This window comes from Chelonoidis abingdonii, chromosome 25, assembly GCF_003597395.2.
Source record: "Chelonoidis abingdonii isolate Lonesome George chromosome 25, CheloAbing_2.0, whole genome shotgun sequence".
Lineage (NCBI taxonomy): Eukaryota > Metazoa > Chordata > Testudines > Testudinidae > Chelonoidis > Chelonoidis abingdonii.
The window spans coordinates 8,438,175-8,460,726 of NC_133793.1; the positions used below are offsets into that span (position 1 = coordinate 8,438,175).

At 44.8% G+C, this 22,552-nt stretch overlaps 1 protein-coding gene across 1 annotated transcript; it reads right to left on the minus strand.

Annotated features, from left to right (window-relative positions):
• Positions 1-1,958: 1,958 nt before the first annotated feature.
• On the minus strand, positions 1,959-22,180 carry STPG1 (sperm tail PG-rich repeat containing 1). Its single transcript, XM_032789544.2, has 8 exons — positions 22,028-22,180; positions 20,602-20,705; positions 14,748-14,849; positions 13,487-13,660; positions 9,206-9,317; positions 8,287-8,452; positions 6,322-6,512; positions 1,959-2,525 (listed from the first exon to the last, which is right to left on the minus strand). Exons 1-8 carry the CDS (start codon positions 22,107-22,109, stop codon positions 2,449-2,451), a joined length of 1,008 nt encoding a protein of 335 aa, XP_032645435.1. The 5' UTR covers positions 22,110-22,180; the 3' UTR covers positions 1,959-2,448.
• Between the last annotated feature and the right edge of the window lie 372 nt (positions 22,181-22,552).

The following is a 22,552-nucleotide window of genomic DNA, read 5'->3' on the forward strand; positions in this document are numbered from 1 at the left end:
GGGAGAGCCATTTTTCAGTTGGGAGGGGGGTAGAGAATGGCGGGAAGTGGTTCATCCATACTGGCTATGCCCATGCCTGTGGCAGGTAAATTGAGACTAGGAGTCAAATGTACCCATGGTGTAAATCCATTGAAGTAATGCAGTTACACCAGGGATGAATCTGCCCTTGGATCTGATTCTCTTCTTCACACCAGTGCAATTCCATGGACTCCAGTGGGGTTCCTCGTGCTTTTCACCAGCGAGTGAGCAGAATAAGGTTGCAAGCAATTGGACGGCGTTGTGCCACTTTGCACCAGCTGGGAACCCGGCCTGAAGTTTTGCCAGATGGGAACTGCTTCTTCTGGAGCTGCTGCAGCCCTTTGCACGAGAGCAGCCAAAGCTCCACTATTCTGAGTGGGCCACATTTCACACTCGCTTTGTGCTGGTCTAAGTGGCCACACGACGTGGAGGGCAGGGGAGGATCAGGAGCCTATTTTGATGCAAGCAAAATGTGAACCTGCCTTCATCCTGATCTCACACCCACTTCATATCGAGGAAACGCCACTGATTTCAGCAAATGCCAGCTGATTCACAACAGCGTGAGAGCAAGCCCAGCCCCCCCACCTCCGCCGTCCTGCACAGGGTGGGTGTTTCGCTGACGTTGCTGGCGTGCTCAGTATCGGTTCATCCCTTCCAGCAAAGGCGAATTGCCGTACAGCTTGTGCAAAGCACAGCTCACAAGCCTGTAAGAGCATTCTTGACTCGTCACCCAGAGCCCACCAGCACCTTGAAAAGATTAAAGTGCAACCGAAAAGGCTCTGGGGCAGCAAGTCCTGAGGGTCGATAAAGGTCATGTGAAAGTATGAATCCACTTGTGTTTGCCTGGAGTTCATGATGATGAATGAGAGAAGCTTCCACTGAAGCAATATTCTGCTAGGTCTAGTCCATGGCTGGTTTGTACTGACTTAAACAAAAACCAAACCAATTAATTCAAACGTTTCTGACTTATCCTCACTTCCAGATCAGAAAAATGCACCCACAGCTGTCTGTTCATTTTGAAAGCTTGCTGTTTACATTGCACAAATTCTGCAAGTGCATCACACGGACACATGCCAAGACCTGACTGCGTGACAAATTGAAGTGCTCTGTCCTCAGAGAAGGAACATCACAGAAATGCAAACTTTTCCCCATATTGCCCTCCCAATGTCCCCAATCCTGAATGCCACTGAGCTATATATCTGTAGGCTGACCAGACAGCAAGAGTGAAAAATCAGGACAGGGGGTGGAGGGTAATAGGAGCCTATATGAGAAAAAGCCCTAAATATCTGAACTGTCCCTAAAAAATCGTGACATCTGGTCACCCTAGCTATTTGTACCATCTGCTAGGAACAAGGTCAGTCTGCCACTCCATGGTTTCTTTGCAGAGTGCCGATAAGAATGTTGTCACTTTCATTGCTTTCCCTTGGATCTTTCAATTCCATGTATCTTTCATCTACCCTCCTCACCCTAATTTCATGTCACTGTAGGTTTATTTACATGTAATTTGTCTGTTGCTACGGGAAATGTGATCTCCTAAAATCCCAGACTGCCCAGGGCTTTGCTGGAGAGATGAAACTTACACGACACTGGGCCAGGGTAGCATACTCTCTGGGGCAGCCTGGCCATTATGCCCGCGTATGCTGTCATTTACATCAGTGCAAAGTGGGTACCAAATGGGGCCCTTTTGGTGCCAGCCTCTGAGCTGGAGTAAATCTGCATATTTTCATTGACTTCAGTGGAGTTTTTCCTGATTTATGACTGTGCGAGTAAGAGGAGAAACAGGTGAAGACAGACAGGAGCATTTCCAAACCTCTGATCGAATGCTCAGTATTGGACAGCTGCGCCTACCCCCACCTCCTTGTGGTGGTGTTGATTAGCTGAGACTGCTCCACAGATGATGCTATTATTATTTATTATTTGTATTATGTCAGGCCTAGGACACAGCCAGATTTATTTTGTGTTTACAGGGAGAGAGTGCACCTAATCCAGCAGCACACATGCATTCTAAAAGCCAGAGGTTGAAATGGAGGATAAGGGGAACCGCAGTTCCAACCAAGACAACTGGGGATAAAAAGTAAGATATAGATTACTGCCAGTATACTGTGTTTCATGTGATTGGCCAATATATGACCAGAATTTATCAGTGCCAAAGATACATGACCACTAATTACATAGGGTAAAAAAGAATCAAACAATATTTGCATGAATTGTTCAACTTAATTGGAAGATCTTAGGTCAATTTCAGCCTAATGATCATCTTTCAGTTTGCAATATGTGCACAATACCAGTCGCAGATGCCAGACTGTAAGGACAGTTAAAGCATGAGGGCTGGGGACACCATAGCTTGCCCATGCGTTAGCGACTGCACTGCTGGTTTTGAATGAGGTTCAGTCTTTGCAGAATTTCTCCAAAATATGGTGGCTCTGATGCCTACAGTACTGGAATCCACTTGTTATCAACATTGTAGATAAAGGACTGTTTCCCTGGTACTTCTGGCAGATAAGTACCTATAACGAGAAAGTATCCGAGGGGGAGCCGTGTTAGTCTGGATCTGTAAAAGCAGCAAAGGGTCCTGTGGCACCTTATAGACTAACAGACGTATTGGAGCATGAGCTTTCGTGGGTGAATACATGCATGCATCCAACGAAGTGGGTATTCACCCATGAAAGCTCATGCTCCAATACGTCTGTTAGTCTATAAGGTGCCACAGGACTCTTTGCTGCTATAACGAGAAAGGTACATAAATGAGCTAAATGCAAATTTCAGATTATTGACTAATGTAGGAACTATGGTGTCTTGTTTGCTGGGGGCGGGGGGATAAGAGAAAGGGTGATAAACTCTTGGTTGTATTTTTCATTGGCTGCATAGAGCATCTTTAACAGAGGTGAAAGTAAGCTGGTCCGGTCCGGTATAGCGGCAAGAGCCAAGACGCTGTGCCGGACCGGACCAGCTTCTATGGCAGTGATTTAAAGGGCCCGGGGCTCCAGCCACTGTGGGGAGCCCTAGGCCCTTTAAAGCGCCACTGAGCTAGGGCAGCTGGGCTCGGGTGGGGATTTAAAGGGCCCGGAGCTCCATGACGGCCAGAGCCCCAGGCCCTTTAATTCACCCCTGAGCCCTGGGGCTCCCAGCTGCCTCTGCAGCTGGTTGCTCCAGGGTGATTTAAAGGCCCTGGGGCTCCCAGCCACAGCCGGAGCCTCAGGGCCTTTAAATCTGGAAAGGCCCCGCCCCTGCTCAGTTTAAGTTAAGTCCTTTAAGTTATTTTCACCCCTGATTGTTAATAAATAATGGCCAGATTCCTATACCTTTATTCATACCAAGCTCTGCCACTGAAGTCAATGGTACTGCATGAGGAGTAAGGACATATTCAGCATGAGTAAAGGAGATGAGAGGAGAGCATGCTAGTCTCCCTGCTCTGCCACAGACTTCTTGTATGACCTTGGCCAAGTCACTTAGGCCCAGATTAGCATTTAGGTGCCTAACTCCCACTGAACAATCAACCTTTAAGGATGTGGGCCTCAGTCTCTCTCTGCCTTCATTTCCCATCAATACAATGGGAAGAACAGCATTTCCTTACCCCACAGGGGTGCTGTGAGGATAAATACATAAAAGCTTGTGGGGTGCTCAGATACTATGGTAATGAGACCATATAAGCACCTTAGATAGATAGTGAAGCCAGCCCAAGGTGGCCCACAGTGTTGAAAGGTTTAGTGAGGACAGCAAGATATTTTTTTCCTCCTTGAGTATCGCCTCAAATTTGTATGACATGTCAGTTCAGTGAGATAAAAGCGAGCCGCCTTGGCCTCCTGGGCTTTCGCTAATATGCGTGTATCTGCTGTTACATGACAGAGGTATGGGCAAGCTGTGCTTTCATTAACATCCTTATTAACGTGCACTGCAATTAGAGATGAGTCTGGGTTATGACACTGGGATCTAGTTCCAAAGTTTGCCCCAGATCCTGTGTTTGGACCTTTCTTTACTATTTACCACGATCCAAAGTTCATTGTGATTGTTTTTTGTATTGACAGATTGTATCTTTATCGGTGGGTTTTAGGTTAAATGATAAACGAGAAACCCTGGAAATATTATTAAATATCTGGCGTCCTAAAATCCAGACAAGTACTTTGTATCCAACCATCCTTTAATATGGCTACTGCAAAAACATAGCCCTACGAATTAAACTGTGCAGTGTTTAGATTGTTCTTTTCCTGATGTCATTGTTCCTTACAAAGTACATGCACAGCACTGCAGATCTGTATTACATGCAGGTCATACAGTACTGAGCGATTTTGCATTATATATTAATAGTGCACATGGGCTAACGCTACTTTAGATTTCATTGCAGGGAGCTTTGCCCCAATGAAGTTTCTTTTGTGACTTCAGAGCTAGCGGTAAAAGGTTAAAAAGAATGGGATCTGATCTTTTCTAATGCCAGAAAGGACGCTGGCAGGGTTGAGTGGATTTGTGATTATGGGAGATGTCCTGACTTTTCACAAGTTAACAATACACGTGCACGGTTTTCAATTTAATACTATGGGAAGGAGAAACTTTAGACTCTTTTACTACCTTCTGTTGAAAGTATTTCTAGCCCCACTCACTTCATCTTTAATTCATTTTTAACCATTCTGGGAGACTCTGGGCCAGATCCTCGGCTGGCGTAAATTAGCACAGCTTCATTGGCTTCAATTAAGGTGCGTCAATTTACACCAGCTGAGGATCTGGCCCAACATCTAAGAAGCAGACCAGTATTTAGGGACATCAGCATTTATGCCCAAGCACTTGGCATGCTCAGCCTTTGAGATGTAACATGGACAATGGTTATCAGGCAATCCTTTAAGAGAATCGGTCTCTCTCTTTCTGCTGCCATAAGACCCCTGGGGAAAATGATGGCACCATTTTAGCCTGGTAGACATTCCCCATTACACTGTGGATGTACAAATTCTACAGATGAATAAAACCATATACTCTACTGTAAATAATAGCAAAATTGCTATTGTCTGCTTTCCAAACCAGGCATTCATCTGTCAGAGGGACTTAGAGTCATGTTTCTTGTATTGTTTACTTCCTTGAATACACCTAACTTACTCACTATATGAAAATAGTGTTACTCATGGCAATTATTATTAATTGCACACAGCGCACTCGGGACCAGATTCCACTAGCCTTGCTCACCCTCAGCAGTTCCCTACTCCACATGCACTTGCAGAGTGAGGGGAATATCCGGAAGTGGTGGCAGAATCTGGCCCTTTGTTTGTCTCCCTGTATGTTAGCAATCGTAATGCCAAAAGGGGCAGCTCTGGATCCCCAGCGTTGCTGAGCACACGGGGAGGTGAGCGGGCCCTTTGGGACTGCATGTGTGAGTAAGGACTGCACAATCTATTCCTCTACATGCACACTGGATATACTGGTAGGTAATTAGAGCAAAGTGCATCACACTCATGGAAACGTTAGTACATTTAACCCATGCGTCTCTGTGAGTAGGTCCCTCCTTCCACCTTCTCCAAGCATTTTCTGGATACAATTATGGGACCTGCTTCATCTCCCACATGAGCTGATGTAAATCAGGAACAACTGCTCTGGACTCAGCGGAGTTACACCAGTGTCAGACTTAGACCAGAGGAGATTCAGGGCTATGATGCCCTGTAATGTTGCTTTCCGTTTGGGCTATGCAAACGCTTTGCAGTTTCATGAGTCAGCTTTCTTCCTTCTCCTCTAACTGCTTCTTCCCCCCCCCCCCCCCCGCCCACACATGGCTTTAAGGCAGGACAGGTAAAACTTTGGTTGTAATAACAAGAGTTGAATGGTAGTTTTTCAAATAAAACGTAGCTCCCATAAGCTGTTTGTCAAACATGCTGACAGTTGGCGATACCTGAATGGCAATCGCAGTGCAAACATCTGTGCTATTCTCAAAATATTTTAAACAAATGGTCTAGTGATCCGACCGCAGGAGATTTCGGTTCTAGTTCCAGTTCTGACACTGACTCTCCGTGTAACCTTGGACAAGTCACTTAGTTCCATGTTTACAACAGAAGTTAGGTGCCTAACGATTCAGATAGATGCCTACTGGGATTTATAACAGCTCCTAAGTAGGTTAGGTGCCCAAATCATTTAGGCATTTTGGTAAATCCCACTATGGCACCTGGCTGCATCTTTAGGTCCTAGATACTGTTGTACATCTGACCCTTAGCCTTTCCGTGCCTCAGTTTCCCTATCTGTAAAAAGGTGGATAATACTGCTTAATCAGTTATGGAAAGTGCTTTGAGCGCTATGTAAATACAAAGTATTTATCTATATATTTATTTTTACCTGGCCCAGGTATCCCTTGCTGAGCTGTGTCCCCTCTCCACCGCCCCGTGTTTGAGACAAATACAGCAATAGAGATGTAATGCTTTGGTGGGCCTTCGTAGTCCACTACTTCATACTGCCCTGGCCCAGGCAAAGGTGGATTTTTAGCTGGTGGTATGGCAGGGGCGGAGAAATTCAAGTTTTGCTTTCGCCTATCAGAAGAAAAGAGAATTGAGATACATTGTAAATTGATGGGGTTTGAAGTTTGAGCATAAAAGCTGTGATGTCTAATGGTGTTAGGTGCTGACATTTCAATGAAATTCAAGAGGTGGTAAGTGCTCAAATCACATAGGATCCTTTCAAAAATCACAGTTAAAAGCTTTAAAGAATGACCTAGAAAAGAACTATCCGGAGCCTCTCGGATCACATGCCTTGCAAATCTGGGTACATGTACAAAGCCACGTATCAAGTCTCTTCACTTTATTGCAAAATAGACTGACTCGATGATGGGCCTGATCCTGCTGCCATTGAGAGCAAGAGCCAGATGCTCAGCTGGTGTAAATCAGGGGAGTTCCCCTGAAGTCAATGGAGCTGTGCCAGTTTTTTCCAGCTGAGCATGTGGCCTCATATGCATAAATCGGTGCTTTAAATGGGAACTGGGGTGCACTACACGGTACATACATGAGTAGCCCTTAGCACAGACAGAAATAGCAGAGACCATGAAGCACAGCTTCGGTGAGTTAAGACACACCTGAAGGGCATGGCTATGTACTCACATACATACCCTCCCTGGCTCTCTATTCACCCACACCATCCCTCCCCATTTACACTGCTGTGTTTAGCACTGTAGTGTCCTGCTGCCTTCCAACTGGTGGAGCCTTTCCCCAGCACAGGAAAAGACCCTGGCAGTGAGGAAAGGCTCTGGCAAGGGGGAGGCCACAGGGAAAGGCTCCTCTAGCTTCCTGCTGCTGGAGCCTTTCACCACTGTCCCTTCCCCGCCAGCCCCTTTCACTAACACGTGAAGCTACAGACTGTAACGTGCTTTTCACTGGAGCGTGTAGCTACAGTACCTGACAGTGTAGTGTGGCCACAATCTAACTTGGGCATCTGGACATGGATCGTTCTGATGGTTGCTGATAATGTAGATCGATGATTCTCTCACTTGAGGGTTAATTTAGCCCTCTGTGTTTAGCACACGCCGTCTGGCATTAATTCTCCCTCCCTATAGCTTTCCCCTCCTTTCACAAAACCTCTGTGGTAAGATACACCTGCCTGTGGGCAGAGAGCAGCAGACTTGCCCATATACTCCTCATACCTTTCCCTGGTCAAGAATTTACTGTTGATCTTAATCTTATCTCAGGCAAACCAATGTCACTGTCACTGGGTGGTCATAATAAATCTACTTGAATAACCTGCTGATAGGCAGATTTATCTGCCTTTTCAGAATGATGCCAAAGGGGAAAGAAAGGGGCTTTTCCTTTATGCTGTTTTGGCCTGAACTGAAGGAGCAAGTGCTTGAAACCTTGCAGGAAGAAGGCCTATTGTCCACCTCAGTTTTGCAGACTCAATGAAGTTCAGAGAAGCATCTAAGCTTTATTCAAACAGAGATGTGGGGTCTATTTCCTGTTCTGCCACTGGGTCATGTTTTCCTCAGTTTCCCCATCTGTCAAATGGGGATCATATATTATACCTACTGCCCAGTGGTATTGATAACAGTTTGTGTATTTTGCTTTTCAGTGTTATCAGCTCACCTCCCCTTTCAGGCAAAGCAGCCTGATCTTTCACTTCCCAAGGGAGCCATCTTTTACCCCAGCTGTAAACCAATGGCAACAGAGGCAACCGAGTACGGGTTTGACTGTGCTACGGTGGAAGAACTTTGCAGACAGCCAAGTGTGAGCTCCTCTGCTGCAGCTGCTGGACCCTCCTGCAATCTGATGTGTTCACAAGCAACGCCTGGCAGTGAAAAGCATACAGGTTAGGACTCACGTGGAAGGGGTCTTCTTTGCTGCTTTAGGGGGGTTGCTGAGCTGATACGCTGCAGGCCCTGGGCTTATTGTGTTCACCTTTGTTTCACGATGAGTATTTGATCTGAAGCAAGACACTAGAATCCTGGGGGACTTCTTGACGAGGGAGTCATTGATTCTGTAATGGCCTGATAATACGACAAGAAAAGGGATATGAAAACCAAACCATGTCTCAGCTATCGCACTGGGGTAGGCATAAAGGGGCACAAGTCAATGAAAGTAAAAGGAAACAGTACAACAGGGTGTTTGGAGGGGAAAGCATTTCTTGAGATGATAAAAACTGCTTCCTGGGGCATAGAAGATGAGTGACTACTCTAGCGACTTAATCCTGAACACGGGAGCATCCAGGGAGGACATACAGGTAGGAAAATTAGCAATTAAAAAACCAGATGAGATGTTGACTGTGAACATCACTTGCAGTGACGCCACCAAATGTAAAAATGACTAGAGCCAACCATCCTCATGCTTCAGGGTGTAAACTTCATGAGGCCAGGAAGAAGTTTCCTTCTATGGTAGCACGACAGATTTAGGTGTATTATGGTGTGCTACGTCACACCACTCCCTGAGCCCCTGGCACCTTGGAGGGAGCCCGAGTATGTTCTGGCAATTCCCCTAAGTTCCATAAATCTACCAGGGTGTGACTATATCTGAGTGGTGCTTTAGTAATAATTCCCAGGGCCCCATCCTGTAGAACTTAGAAGTGTCACCTACTAATATGCAAAATGTCATAATGGGTTGAAACCAGCAAGGTGCTGCGCATCCTCTGTGATATACTGAGTGCCTGGGTAGCCATGGATGTCAGTGACAGTGGTGAGCATCTGATAAGATCCGACTCAGACTCATGGGTGATGCCTTTCCTCCCATCTCAACAGCTCACTTACACGGAGAAGGCCATTTTTCTGTTTTATCAGTGCTTAATCCTCTTGCCGTTTTGGACAAAAACACCGCCCGGGCACATAGGTTGTTCCTTTGCTTGCAGAAATCTAGACAGGCCTGTACAAAATGAAGTCTCCATGAATTCCTTTGAATTGACTTTCCTCCTGGGTATTTACTAACGTAACAAAAACTGGTTTTTTAGATCCAGTCTCCATGGTGAATCAGAACTGCTCTAATGATACAAATGTACGCAATATTAGGGCCAAATGTTCAGGAGAGTGCACTGGTTTTCTGTGTCTCAGTTTCTGATTGCTCAACTTGTGAGGGCTTATTATCAGAGGTGCTGCCGACCAGCAGTTCCCACTGAAAATTTGGTTACATTTGTTTGGTGGCTGCAGCCAGTCTTTGCTGCATCAGCTTGATCGTAAAGTGCCTGGCCTCATTCAAATAACAGAATCAAGCATGGCATTTGGAGTAGTGCTCCTAGTACACCCAAAGGGTAATCTGCATGATAATACCTGTAAGAGCATAAACAAACAGTTGCAACTTTGCCCTTCAGGGTCGACTAGAATGACAAAAATGTAGCCTCTAGTTTTCTACCCAGCCCCAAATCACTCTTCAAAGAGATCAAGTCTATCATTTAGGGGTTAATCTTGCATGCCTCAAAGCCAATGGCAAAATTCCCATCAACTTCAATTGGATCAGGCTAACTTTACCAGGCCTGCTCCATCCCATGGAATCCGATTGATTTCAATGGGCATTTGGATTAGCCCTGCCGCCTACATAGTTCTGCAAAACTGAGATCAATTGAAATTCAACAGTCTGAAAAAAAATACATTGTTCTATGCAGTGGTGGTGCAGCTGTGTTGCTCCCAGGATATTAGAGAGACAAGGTGGGGGAGGGAATATCTTTTACTGGACCAACTTTTGTTGGTGAGAGAGACGAGTTTTTGAGCTGACTGGGAAGCTCTTCCTCAGGACTGGGAAATGTACTCAGGCCAGGTCTATGCTACAGACCTAGAGTGGGATAACTACATCACTTGGGGGTGTGAAAAATCCACATTCATACTGACCTAACCCCACCCTGTGTAGACAGCACTATGTTAACAGGAGAGCTTCTACCGTCAACAGAGCTACTGCCTCTTGGGGAAGTGGGTTAACTACACTGGGGAGAAGCTCTCCTGCTGGCGTGGTTGTGTCTTCACTAAAGCGCTACAGCTGGGCCGTGTACCTGAAGACAAGCACCTCAGAGTGTCACAACTAAATTCAAGGTGAAAAGATTGTTAAGCATGAGTAGTTAACACATATTTCAAGGGACTATTCACAGTGAAGTGGCCACGTAACACCCCTCCAGTCATAGGGGGGAAAAGAAGTCGGGGGCGGGGGGGAAGGCAGCCGGGGCAGGGGTTGTTAGTGGGTTATAGATTGTTTTAATAAGCCATAAATCCAGCATCTCTCTTCAGTCCATGATTTTTAGTGTCTAGCAAAGTTATGAATTTAAGCTCCACGGCTCATCTTTTGAAGATGGTTGCAGATTTCCTTTGCGGAGGAGTGCTGAGAGGTCAGAAGCAGAGCAAGCATTGTGTGAAAAGTGTTTGCCCACAAGTGATGTGGCATTTTGTCTTTTATCATTTTCCTTCTGTGAGTTCATTTAGGAGTACGGTGATTGTCTGGGTTTGTCCACATAGTTGTTATTGGGGCGTTTAATGCACTGGATGGTGTACACCACATGTTGTGACAGGCTGAATTTGGCCCATACACTGAAAACATTATTGCATACAGTTTCGGACACTGCTTCAGCTTTATTTTCTGTTGCAAGCCTGGGTTTTATCAACACTTATTAATTTCAGCTGAGATTACACATAAGGCCTGATTTGCAGTCTTAAGGAAAAACTCCTGCTGACTTTAGTGCGAGTTTTGTCTGTGCACAGGATTGGGCCCTCTGTTTCTTCCCAGACCGTCTCTTTGCCTACGGTCATAAATTATCAAGCACTGCCATCTTTTAAATGGATTGTTTCCTGTTGTGCTTCTTGAAGGTTAGACACAATCACTTACAGTAAATCACAAGACAGTAATTTATCCAGGAAGGTTAATCCCAGAAGCAAATTTTTACAATGTTAGAAATAACATGCTACGAACCCATTATACTATGATATGTCAAATAATTATGACCTGCAAACTAGCTTAAACAACAGAAAACTTGTTGAAGCAGATCCTCGTAGCTGGAAGGCATTGTGACAAAGTCCAGTGTTTTAACCAGAGGCCATCTTCGAGAAAGTCGGCCTTTCCGCAACAGCACGATCCCTATACTGGTGCATTGGTTCAGAATTCACTCAGGGGAAAGGGGGGTAGTGTACAGAATCACCAAAATCCTGTTAAGTCAGTGGAGCTGTGTTGGTTTACACCAGCTGAGGATCTGATCCCTTTATAAACAATGAAGACACATGATCATTGATTCTGACCGAGCCTATAAATGTATCACATCAATGGAAACTCATTTCGAATCTTCAGCCATGCCACCTTAAGTGGGGAGTTAGTCACGTCTAAAGCATGGAGGAGAATTGAGCGTGATTGGTACCTGCGTGGGAGACAATCAAGGAAAACGGGGGAAATGCTTTGAGTGATTCTGTGCATAGGACTCATCGCTGTAAGTGAATTCTGAACCAATGCCCCAGCGCAGTGGCTGTGCTGCGGAAGGGCTGTCTTTCCAAGAAGAAGGATGGTGTATGGTTAAGGCATTGGATTGGGACTCAAGAGAGCTGGATTCCCAGTTCTGCCACAGACTTCTTGTGTGATCTTAGGAAAGTCATTTATTACCTCTGTGCTTCAGCTCCCCACTTGTAAGATGGGATAATACTTCCATTCTCCCTCGGTCTATCTTGTCTACTGAGATGGTAAACTCTTTGGTGCAGGGACTCAGGCTTACTATGTGTATGGACAGCACCTAGCAAAATGGGGACTCAATCTTTAGGCACTATTTGTAATATAAATAATAAGACAGGATGATCCTGACCAGCTACTGTCATTAACAGTCCTCTGGCTCTCCTTACTGGACTAGTGGAGTTAACTACAGTGTCCTCGCCAAATTCAAATGTAATTATATTTTGCATAAACAACCTAAAACTCCTTTGCAGTTTTCTTCTTCACCCACTAGCCTAAACTGTTGCATGGTGTTACTGTGAGATTTGAGACCAGACACATTCCACCCCAGCATCCCACTGGATGTTTCTCACACTTGAAGTGAGTATATAGTGTGAGAAGACCCTGGTGAAAAGAGCATTGTGTCAATATAAGAGATTTTTGTGCTAAGTGACAGACACTCAGGGAACTACAGCAGACATGGTTTGCAGAAAAAATTACAGAGAGAATGAGTTAAAGTAACAATGATCTGACAGCTGACAAATAAATCAGCACTGGCAAAGCACAGAGGGAACAGTGAAATCCATGACCAATAGGGATAATATTTTGATAGGCAGCTATTCATAATGCTTCACATTTCTTTAATAACTTCCTTTCAAGAATTTGCAAACATTCATGGAGTAAGACTTACAACACCCCAGTGAAGCATGTATTATTGTCACCAGGTGACAGATGGGAGGAGGAGGAGGCACAGAAAGGTTAGTGCTTTACTCAAGATCACACAGTGAGTCACTGGCAGAATCAGGAACAGAACCTCAAGGCCAGATCCTCAGCTGGTGTAAACTGGCAGAGCACCATGCAAGTCAGTGGAGCTATGCTGATTTACATCCGTAGAGGATCTGGCTCTGATTTCCAGCCGTGTTTCAACCATCAGACCACACATCTATTGGAAATAAAACATAAATTGTGAAATCCTGGCTGCACTGAAGGCAGCCGCAACACTCCTGTTGAATTCAGCGAAGCCAGGATTTTACCCAAGGGATCCTGTGGGGTCTTTCGATACCTCAGGTTATATTGTAGTGGGAAGACGGAGGGTTGCTGCAGTGGCAGATCCTGGATGCCTACTGGCTGTCTCAGTGACCCATGTGCTCCGGATTCACGGTGACTGAGACGGCTCCTTGCACGGGGGTCTGATCTGCTTTCAGTGAAGAAAAATGACACAACTCTCACTGACTTCAGTGGAGCAGGAGGAAGCCACAGGTGCCCAAGGAGAAACGCCCTCTCCTCTCCTTGCACACCCTTGCTGGGCCAGCCATGCTCTAGTCCAAACAGGATTAAACACAGGACAATGATTTCCGTATAATTCCCCATATATCCCTTCAAGTTAGTTTTACATTGGCTTTAACCTCCTGGTGTTTGCCCCTTACGTTGTATTGGTTGGGCGCTGGGGTGGAGGTTTGCTCTCTCCTCTTAGCGATTGGTTGCTGAAACATGCTGGAGTTTCCAGTGCTGAAATCTTGCTTGGATTGAAATGCCAACGAGAGGTTGTAGGCATTTGCGGCAGGGTAGCTGGGTTTTCTGTTGTGTGGGAGACGAGCATCCTAGAAAGAGACAAATCAAAGAAATCAATAGCAGCTGAGCAGCAGTGCTGGAAGGAGACTGGTGAACAGCTTGGATCCAATCTTTGACCTCTGGTCTTTTACATATTGTTATAACTGGTAGGGGATATCCTCTGTATTTTACATACAGCAGAACACCACTAAATTGCATGAATGGTTGGAAGTTCCATTGCAAGGGGTCTGATCCTGCCAGTGAGGTGCTGAGCACCATTAATTCCCATTGGCTTCACTGGGAGAAGATGCTCAGCAGAACACTTTGTTAATGCATTAGATTATCCTCCATTGTGATGATTTGAAAATGGGTTTAAAATCCTGTGCAAAATTAGATCATTAAAAGGACTGAGCAGATTTTCTTCTAATTCGTCTTATGATTTGTAACTCACTGAGATTTATAGAACTCACTTGGTTGTCACTAGCTTTAGCCATTTTCAAGCTAGGGTGAGCGCAACATTTTCAGTGAGCCCACGTTCAGGGGAAATGTGGGGTTTTTTCTTCACGCTTCCACAACTCAAACACAACTCAGCCAATTTTGCTCCAATTTTCTACTCCAAAGGAAAAAAAAAAACACCTTTGGATTGAGATCAAGCTTAGAAAACGGTAGCCCCAGAGGAATTTGTTTTAAATGTTATATGAGCAACTGCAAAAGAACGTTAAAATGGAGGATGGAATTCAGCCTTAATTATAGCAACGTCTTCCAGTGACTGGTATAGCTGTAAGATGCCCTACCCCTGTTGTATCTCAGGCCCAGATCCTTCAGGGTATTTAGATACCTAACCCCAAGTGAAGACTCTGACTTGAGGTGCCCTAAATTTAGGCAGCAAGGGATGAAAAATAAGATGTGATCATTAAAGGCCTGATGCAATAGAAGTCAATAGAAAATCCCTTAGGCCCAGATCCTCAAAGGTATTTAAGTGCCTAACTCCCATTGAAATTAAAGGGAAATTAAATTAAATTGACTCCCATTAATTTCAGTGGGAGTTAGGCACTTAAATACTTTTGAGGATCTAGGCCTAATTGACTTTAATGGGCTGTGGATCAGGCTCTAAAATATACAACTTCTTTCCCTTACCATGGAAGGAAAGTAGCCCGTTCCCTTCTTCGACAGTGAAGTGCTGTTAATCTCTGCAGGCTGGTGAATGACGTTATAGAATCCTGGGCCTGGAATTTCATTCTAAGAAGGAAACATAACACGTTTAGCAACAATCATCCTTCTGAACACACTCAAAACATTATTTAGGAAGTTTCAGAGCTGTGACAGCAGAACGTAGGAATTGTCAGGCTGGATTGGACCAGAGATCTAACTTGTCCATTATCCTCTCTTTCAGTGGCCAGTACCAGATGCATCCAGAAAAGGTGCAAGAATGCCTTAATGGACAGTTATGGAATAGCCGAAAAGGGCTGATATTGCTGGGCTGGGGATGAACTCACAGCTCCTAGGAAGTGCCCCAAATGGCGAGCAAAATCAATCACCTCTGACAGCCAGACACCCCGTCACTAGCATTCATGCTGCAGAGGTGTTTCTGTGAAAAGTGGGGGTGTGAAAGGCGAGTGAGGGTTCTTCAGCCTTGGTAGGCTGCCGGCCTAGGAGATGGAACTCCAAATGTAAACCAGGTTGCCATGCCCTCAAGCTGGAAGATCATCCTTGGCAGACAATGGCACTAGATGCTGGAGAGGAGGTGGATGCTACCAGCATTAATGTCACTGAGGGCTTGGCTACACTCGAAAGTTCAAAGCGCTGCCGTGTGGTCGCAGCACCAGTGCTGGGAGAGAGCTCACCCAGCGCTGCATGTACTCCAGCTCCCCGTGGGGATTAGTTTGCAGTGCTGGGAGCCATGCTCCCAGCGCTGTGGCACTGTTTACACTGGCGCTTTACAGCGCTGTATCTTGCAGCGCTCAGGGGGGTGTTTTTTTCACACCCCGAGCGAGAAATTTGCAGCGCTGTAAAGCGCCAGTGTAGCCAAGGCCTGAGTCTTACACAGTCATAGAATATCAGGGTTGGAAGGGACTTCAGGAGGTCATCTAGTCCAACCCCCTGCTCAAAGCAGGACCAATCCCCAGACAGATTTTTGCCCCAGATCCCTAAATGCCCCCCTCAAGGATTAAACTCACAACCCTGGGTTGAGCAGGCCAATCCTCAAACCACTGAGCTATCCCTCCCCCCAAATAATTGGAGATATATCAATCTCCCAGAACTGGAAGCGACCTTGAGTCCAGCCCCCTGCCTTCACCAGAAGGACCTTCTTTATGCCCCAGATCCCTAAGTGGTCCCCTCAAGGATTGAACTCACAACCCTGTGTTTAGCAAGCCAATCCTCAAACCACTGAGCTATCCCTCCCCCCTCACTGAGCTATCACAGTGAAGCACGCCTTATAAATATTGTCTTCCATAATGTAACTATTGATATTCTCGTTATCAGTGAAAGGATCTAAACATCTTAAAATCCTACTAACACTTGGCCTTGATTATATCTGGTGGCAGTGAGTTCTACAGGTTATCGGTATTATTTGCTATTACCATAGTGCATAGGTGCTCCAAATACGCACCAGGACGCCATCGTGCTAAGTGCCGTACAAGCACGGAATGTGCATTGTGTAGACAATTATTTCCTTTTATCAGCTTTCAGTTTCACTGACTGGCCCTTGTCTTCACGTGATGAGAGAGCTCCTAATTTACCTCCTCTATTACACACATCTATTAGATCAAATCTTAATTTTCTCCTCTCAAAACTAAACAATCCCAGTCTCTCTCCAGGACTAATCATTTTGTCAGCTATTTCTGAGCCCCCTCTGTTTGTGCTGCAGCTTTCATTTTGAGATAGGCTAACCAGAACTGAACAGAACATTCCAGGTGAAGGCGTACCCTGGACATAAATAATGGCATTCTCATATTTTCAGTATCATTTTCCATTCCATTCCTTGGACACCTGAATGTTTTGTAGTAGGTGTCATTGTGCAATGAGCAGATGTTTTCATTGTGTCAGAATAATAATCTTATTTTAATGTGAGTCTCAAATTGCACAGAAAAATGAATATGAAATGGGAGATTAAGTTTCCTACAGGCAATTTATACAGACTGGGAGTTGAAAGCAACTGCAAGTCTGAAATCTCACTTGTACATCTGACTTGACTGACTGAATTCAGCATATGACTCAGCTCTCCTCCTGGGCTTTTCAGAAAGAGAACTGGGCGGGATTCTATTTATAGAGCAAAATAAACCAAAACCAGCCTCAGTTCTATGTGATGACATCTTAACCTCTTGAGGCTCAGTGTCCCGTAAAGTACTGAACACCTTCTGTAAAGTGCTGGGCTCCCTCTAATCCAAGGGATGTCAATGGGATTTGTGGAGGCTCAGGACTGTATGGGATGAGACCCCTAGAGAGAAATATAGCCTCACGTCAACACAAATGTTAAATGATTTAGGTATGTAAGAATGGAAATATCTGAGACTCCTGACCCCGGAGAGCATATCATCGTCATGTGACCTTGTCTGTCAATTACCAGTGGAAACTATTTTGGATGGAGCACTGGGCAAGTACATGAGACTTTATAAGCACATAAAGAGGTCCTGTCCTGTCCGGTTGCTGGCCTGAGGATTGTATGCTCAGATTCAGACAGAGATATACAATACACAAGAGAAGATAGTGTGGGAATAACACAGAAGAGATGGGTTTGAAGAGGAGAGAGATGGCAGCTGGTGCAGAGGACATCAGGAGCAATTCCAGCCACACACCCCAATCCTGCAATGAGCTACACCTGAGTGCAGGCATCTCAACCCCTTCCATGCAGGACTCGGGCAACAGGAAAGAAAGTACAAAGCTGGGACTGGGAAAAGGAGATAAAGGGAGAAAATAGAAGAGATGTGGGAGAGGTACAGGCAGTGGGAGAGGGTGTAGGAGGAATATATAAATAATAAAACCCAGCATCCAAGCAGAGTTTGCATTAATGGCAATAAGGCAGAGGCAAGTAAGGAATGACCTCATCATCTTCTTAGGCTACCACTCCAAGTGGTCAGACTGGTACTCCAGTGGTAATGTGCTACCATGCACGACATCACATTTTGGGACCTGATCTAGGTCCTTCGTGCCACAGCCAGGAGCTATGCAGGTCTGATTGGCCTGAGGAGCGAGAGATCCTAACCCTAAGCCCTCGTGGTTGGTTTAGGAATGGCATTGACAGGATCTCTTCACTTATAAGGCTAGGCAGCATGGTACAGGGAGGTATGTGGGGAGGGCAAGTTAGAACTCAGATACTAATGGGCACTTAAAGAGGCAGGACGGATTAGAGAGGACTGGCTGTGAAGAGCTTTACAAGGACACCAGGTCAAATCTGAGCCTTGAGAATAACGAATGAAACGCATTATTGATTGACAGCTAGCTGCTTGCTGTGTGCTGGTGGATACAATCCAGTTACTAGTGGGGAGCATCCACTATTTCCATCCACATCATGGAAATCCTCATAACAATGGGTCAAATCCAGTCTGACAGTCCCAACAGAGATCCTGTATTCGCTTCATTCCGTTTTCCTTAAGGAGATGAGGGGGGAATCCTGGTTCACCTCTCTATTACTCCAGTTTTAAGTTGGTGTGACCCCATTGAGTTCAACGAGTGACCATGTTGTCCATTGGCTGTGGCACTGGACTAGGAATCCGATTCTACTCCTGGCTCTGTTGATGACCTGCTGTGTGACCATGGGCAAGTTACTTCACCTCTCCGTTCATCCATTTCCCCTCCCACCCTATGTAGATTGGGGTGGAACTGCTTTTTACCACTTCTACATCCAGTACCTACCACAATGGGACCCTGATCTCACTTGGCACTACCATAATGCTAATAATACAAGTATAAAACTGGTGTCACAAAATGGGAATCAGGCCCTGAGACTTTAGTTCTTATTATTTCCATGTATAGTTCCACTGCCTTCCTTGTAAACAAGGGCATGAGAGTTACAGCGTGAATGGCCATGTAAACATTCGTCAAACTTTTCTTTGTAGACAGAAACTATAGGATGCGCTGAGGACGGATATAAGTGGTGCAACTCCATTGATTTCAATAGAGTTGTCCCTACTTACACCAGACTTCAATAGGTCACTACATGACTAACGCTTCCTGGATGGAAGATACATAGGGATTTAGGCACCTAATTGCCATTTGTGCCTTTGAAAATCTACCCCCCACTCCTCAAGCTGATTACAGACCATTAGGCCCTTCTTCCTCCTTGAGATCATATTCTATTGAGGAGTATGGAAGGCCACTAGGTCACAGTATTAGTTGATCAGAAATATTTTGCATACAACACCCAATAATATACATAAAAGTTCTAGCGGGGAGTGAATCCCTGTACGTGTTAATGTACTCTATAGTGTGTAGTGCTGAAGTTCTGTGGAGACATGATCAGGCGCATTTGGAAGGAGAAGCTCAGAAAGCAGCCCTAGAAAGAGCTAATATTTGATGCAGTAACCTTTCCCTGGGGATAACGCTTAAGCAAAAGTCTACTAAGGTCTTGTGTTGCTTGTGGTTTGACCCACTTGCTGCTCCATCCTTCTGGCAGGAAATGCTTGGAGTAGAAGGGAGTGTTTTGTGGAACTACCTTAAGACTCTACCTCTTCTTTTTTAGTCAGAACTTTGCATCAAGTCATCTGGAACTCTTGGAAGCTGACCAGACAGACGGCGCCTGCATGAGGCAGTTAAGCAATGTCTCCACCTTGATCATTTCCCCTCATCTTTGGTCCTTGATGTCAATGGTTATTATTATTATTCAGGCCTGAGATAATGTGCTCTTGATATCGCTGAGATGGGAGAGACAAGCAAGAAGGAAGAGATCAAAGGCAGAATAAGAAAAAGAGAAGATACCAAATAACTCTGATCTACCCACTTGGAAGAGGGTTCACGAAGCTACAGAAATCCTCAACTGACTTAATTTTCATGGCATTCTAAGGAGCCATAGCAGTGTTATTCACCAGATGGAGAGCAGGGAACTTTCTGCAGGAGGCATGGAGACTTCTCCTCCCATCAGAAGAGGAAGTAGTTAGGAAGCTGGGCCACAACAGGCCCCTTGCACACAGAGGATGGGTCATCTGTATTGGCTAGAGAAAATGAATTCATGTAGCTGTCTGGTTGACTTGTACAGTTTTACAGTATCTTACTGCTTCCCCCTTCTGGCCAAAGAGGAGTAGACATCATAGTCTTTAGTCAGTATTAGCGAGTTTATGCACAAAGAGCTCAGGATTAAAGAAAGAAGTCCTAAAAAGTTGGGTCATATTCTGCATGCATTTACACCAGTGTAAATCTTCACTTCATTCACACCATTCACTTCAGTGGAATCATTCCTGATTGGTAGTTGTGTAAATGAGAGTAGAATGGGGGTCTTGGTGGTCTGGCAGTATTAGAATCAATAAGAGACTAGGTGTAAATAATATTTAGGTTGGAAAACAAACTGGCAATTCAATTCAGTGATGAGACACAGTATCTTTCACACTTAGCACCGGAGATAGGAAGGGTGGAATGGGAAAAAAAAAAGCACAAAAGCTATTTTTCAAAGGAGCCTAAGAGAATTAGGTACCTAAATCCTATTGAAATTCAGTGGTAGCTCCACTGGTATTGTACAGTGTAACTCAGGGGCGAATCAGGCTCTTGAGTGTTAAAAAAGTGGTTTCATGCAGTTCTTTATCAGCAAGGTCACATGACTCTTTTTCATCAAACTACTTCAGCATTTTCCTAGCTGATTTTCAATAACACTTCTGTTTTGCATTGCTGTTAGTGGGTTTTTTTCCCCAAAGCCTGATCCATGGAATCCTATTTAAAACATGTATACACGCTGTGTGTCCAGTTCAACTTAACCAAACTTATTATAAACAGGATCACCAAGAGATAACAGGAACATAAGATTTACAGCAAAGGTCATAAATCTCAAAATATTTCTACCTACCTGGTTATACTGAAACCGCTTTGCTTGAGAATTAAATCCCTTTTTTTCTGAGTTTGGGATCATTCTTGTCTGGTATTTATAAGGAATGGAGGAGACCTTGTAACCTAAAAGGTAAAGCCGATAAAAACAAGATCCTGAATGTGGAGATACAGGAAATATGTAACTGTAGCACCAGATTTAATTTTAAATTGGAAACAGAAATGAAATGCAAATCTATCATTAATGCAATATTCAGGGCAAGAAATCATTTGTTTTTGCATTGAATTTGCCTGTTTTATTTAAGAAGAAAAGAAAAAACGATCGCTGCAGCACTTTAAAGGTGCTGCAGTGTCCATGAAGAGCTGTAGGGCTCACTCAGTGCTGCTAAATCACTTTTGCCACATCTTCTTATTTAGACCTTTGCTGAGACAGCCTGAAGTGGGGCATTTTAGCAGCCCATCTCATAGGCCTGATCCTGCAAAAAGCTGAGCGCCTTCTGGAAGATGCTGCACACCCTCAGATCCTATTGAGCACAATGACAGTTTAGGTTACTCAGAACCTCCCAGGAGACACTCAAGCCCAGATGCTCCCAGCGCTGTAGCTCTGATTACACTGAGGCTTTACAGCGCTGTATCTTGCAGCGCTCAGGGGGGTGTTTTTTCACACCCCTGAGCGCGAAAGTTGCAGCGCTGCAAAGTGCCAGTGTAGCCATACCCTGAGATTTTCTTGACATTTCCCACCAGTTCCTACTTTGGTAGCCCAGCTGGGAGGTCTAGAGGAGCCAGGAGCCAGCAGCTGCTGTGTTTTTACCACTGTGCCATCTGAGTAATGTTAGCTGACGTGGTAAAACTGCCAGCGTTTTGTCTACTCTAGAGCTCCCTCTACTGCAATCTATAGTGGAGCTGAACCAGGAGTAGAGCAACAATGAGAAGCTGTTGAAAAGGGAGGAAGTGTTTTAAGATGATCTTTGAAATTAAAGGGAAGAGCAAAGAAGGGAAGAGATACAAGAGGTCTGTTCTAGAGAAACTGCAGAAGGGAGAATGCTCTCAAACCAACAGTAGCGAGGCTGTGTGGAGGGAGAGGTGGCAAGTGCTGAAGGAGCAGAGACACAAGGACTATGATACAAATCCACTGAAGTTTTGCAAGCAAGGGGCATGACTGTCCACTGCCTTGCACTTCGTGTCACCATTTACACATTTGCATAGTGGAAGATTCTGAAGTGGTGTCATTTTATGTTCACCTTGCACTGATTTAAGTAGCCCAAGGAGAGCAATTCTGAACTGGATCCTGAAATGACTGGAACTGGCTGTGGATATAAATTGTTCAGGATCTCACTTCCTATTGATTAGCTTCACTGATGCTGCAGTTTCAAAGAACAACATATTTGTGGCTATTTTTTCCCCTTCTCAACTGCAAAGTGCTTATTATCCTGTTCATAGTACTGTACCTCTTGACGCTTTCCCGATCTGCACAGCATCTGTTCCTTTGATACTAGTAGCTACAGAAAAGTTCTCAAAGCAGGCAGCCATGTTACGCAACTACTGCCCACTGGCTGGAAATACTCTTCTTCTCAGGGTCACCATTTTGTTTCTAAAACATCAATTGGAAATATCAAAATATATATGAATTTAGAAGAAAAAAAACTTGTCAGAATTTCTAAACAAGGCTGGAATGGCAAAGATTTAATAAACAAGGGAACTTCCTGTTCAGATTATGATTATCGTATTTTACATTCATAGAGAATCTGTCACCAAGAATTCCCCAAATCCCTGCAATCCTGACCTCAGGGGGACTGCGGTGGTGAATGAAGGCTGCAGGTGCGGGCCCTACACATAAACATCAACCATTTTACCACCTTTGGGCTGGGGTGACATGATGCCAATCCAGCTTCACAGCCGAGAGGGAGGGAAATGATTTGATCAGGAAAGATTGAGGCAAAGCCCTGTTGTTATGAGAAAAGCTCTGGGAATTT

Excerpts from the sequence above, each read along its gene's own strand:
- STPG1 (XM_032789544.2), bottom strand. The coding sequence starts at position 22,109 with ATGGCTGCCTGCTTTGAGAACTTTTCTGTAGCTACTAGTATCAAAGGA. Across the intron at positions 20,706-22,027 it reads GATCGGGAAAGCGTCAAGAG|GTTACAAGGTCTCCTCCATT; the intron begins GTACAGTACTAT and ends TTTACCTTTTAG. Across the intron at positions 9,318-13,486 it reads CAGCGCCCAACCAATACAAC|GCCTGTCTAGATTTCTGCAA; the intron begins GTAAGGGGCAAA and ends CATTTTGTACAG.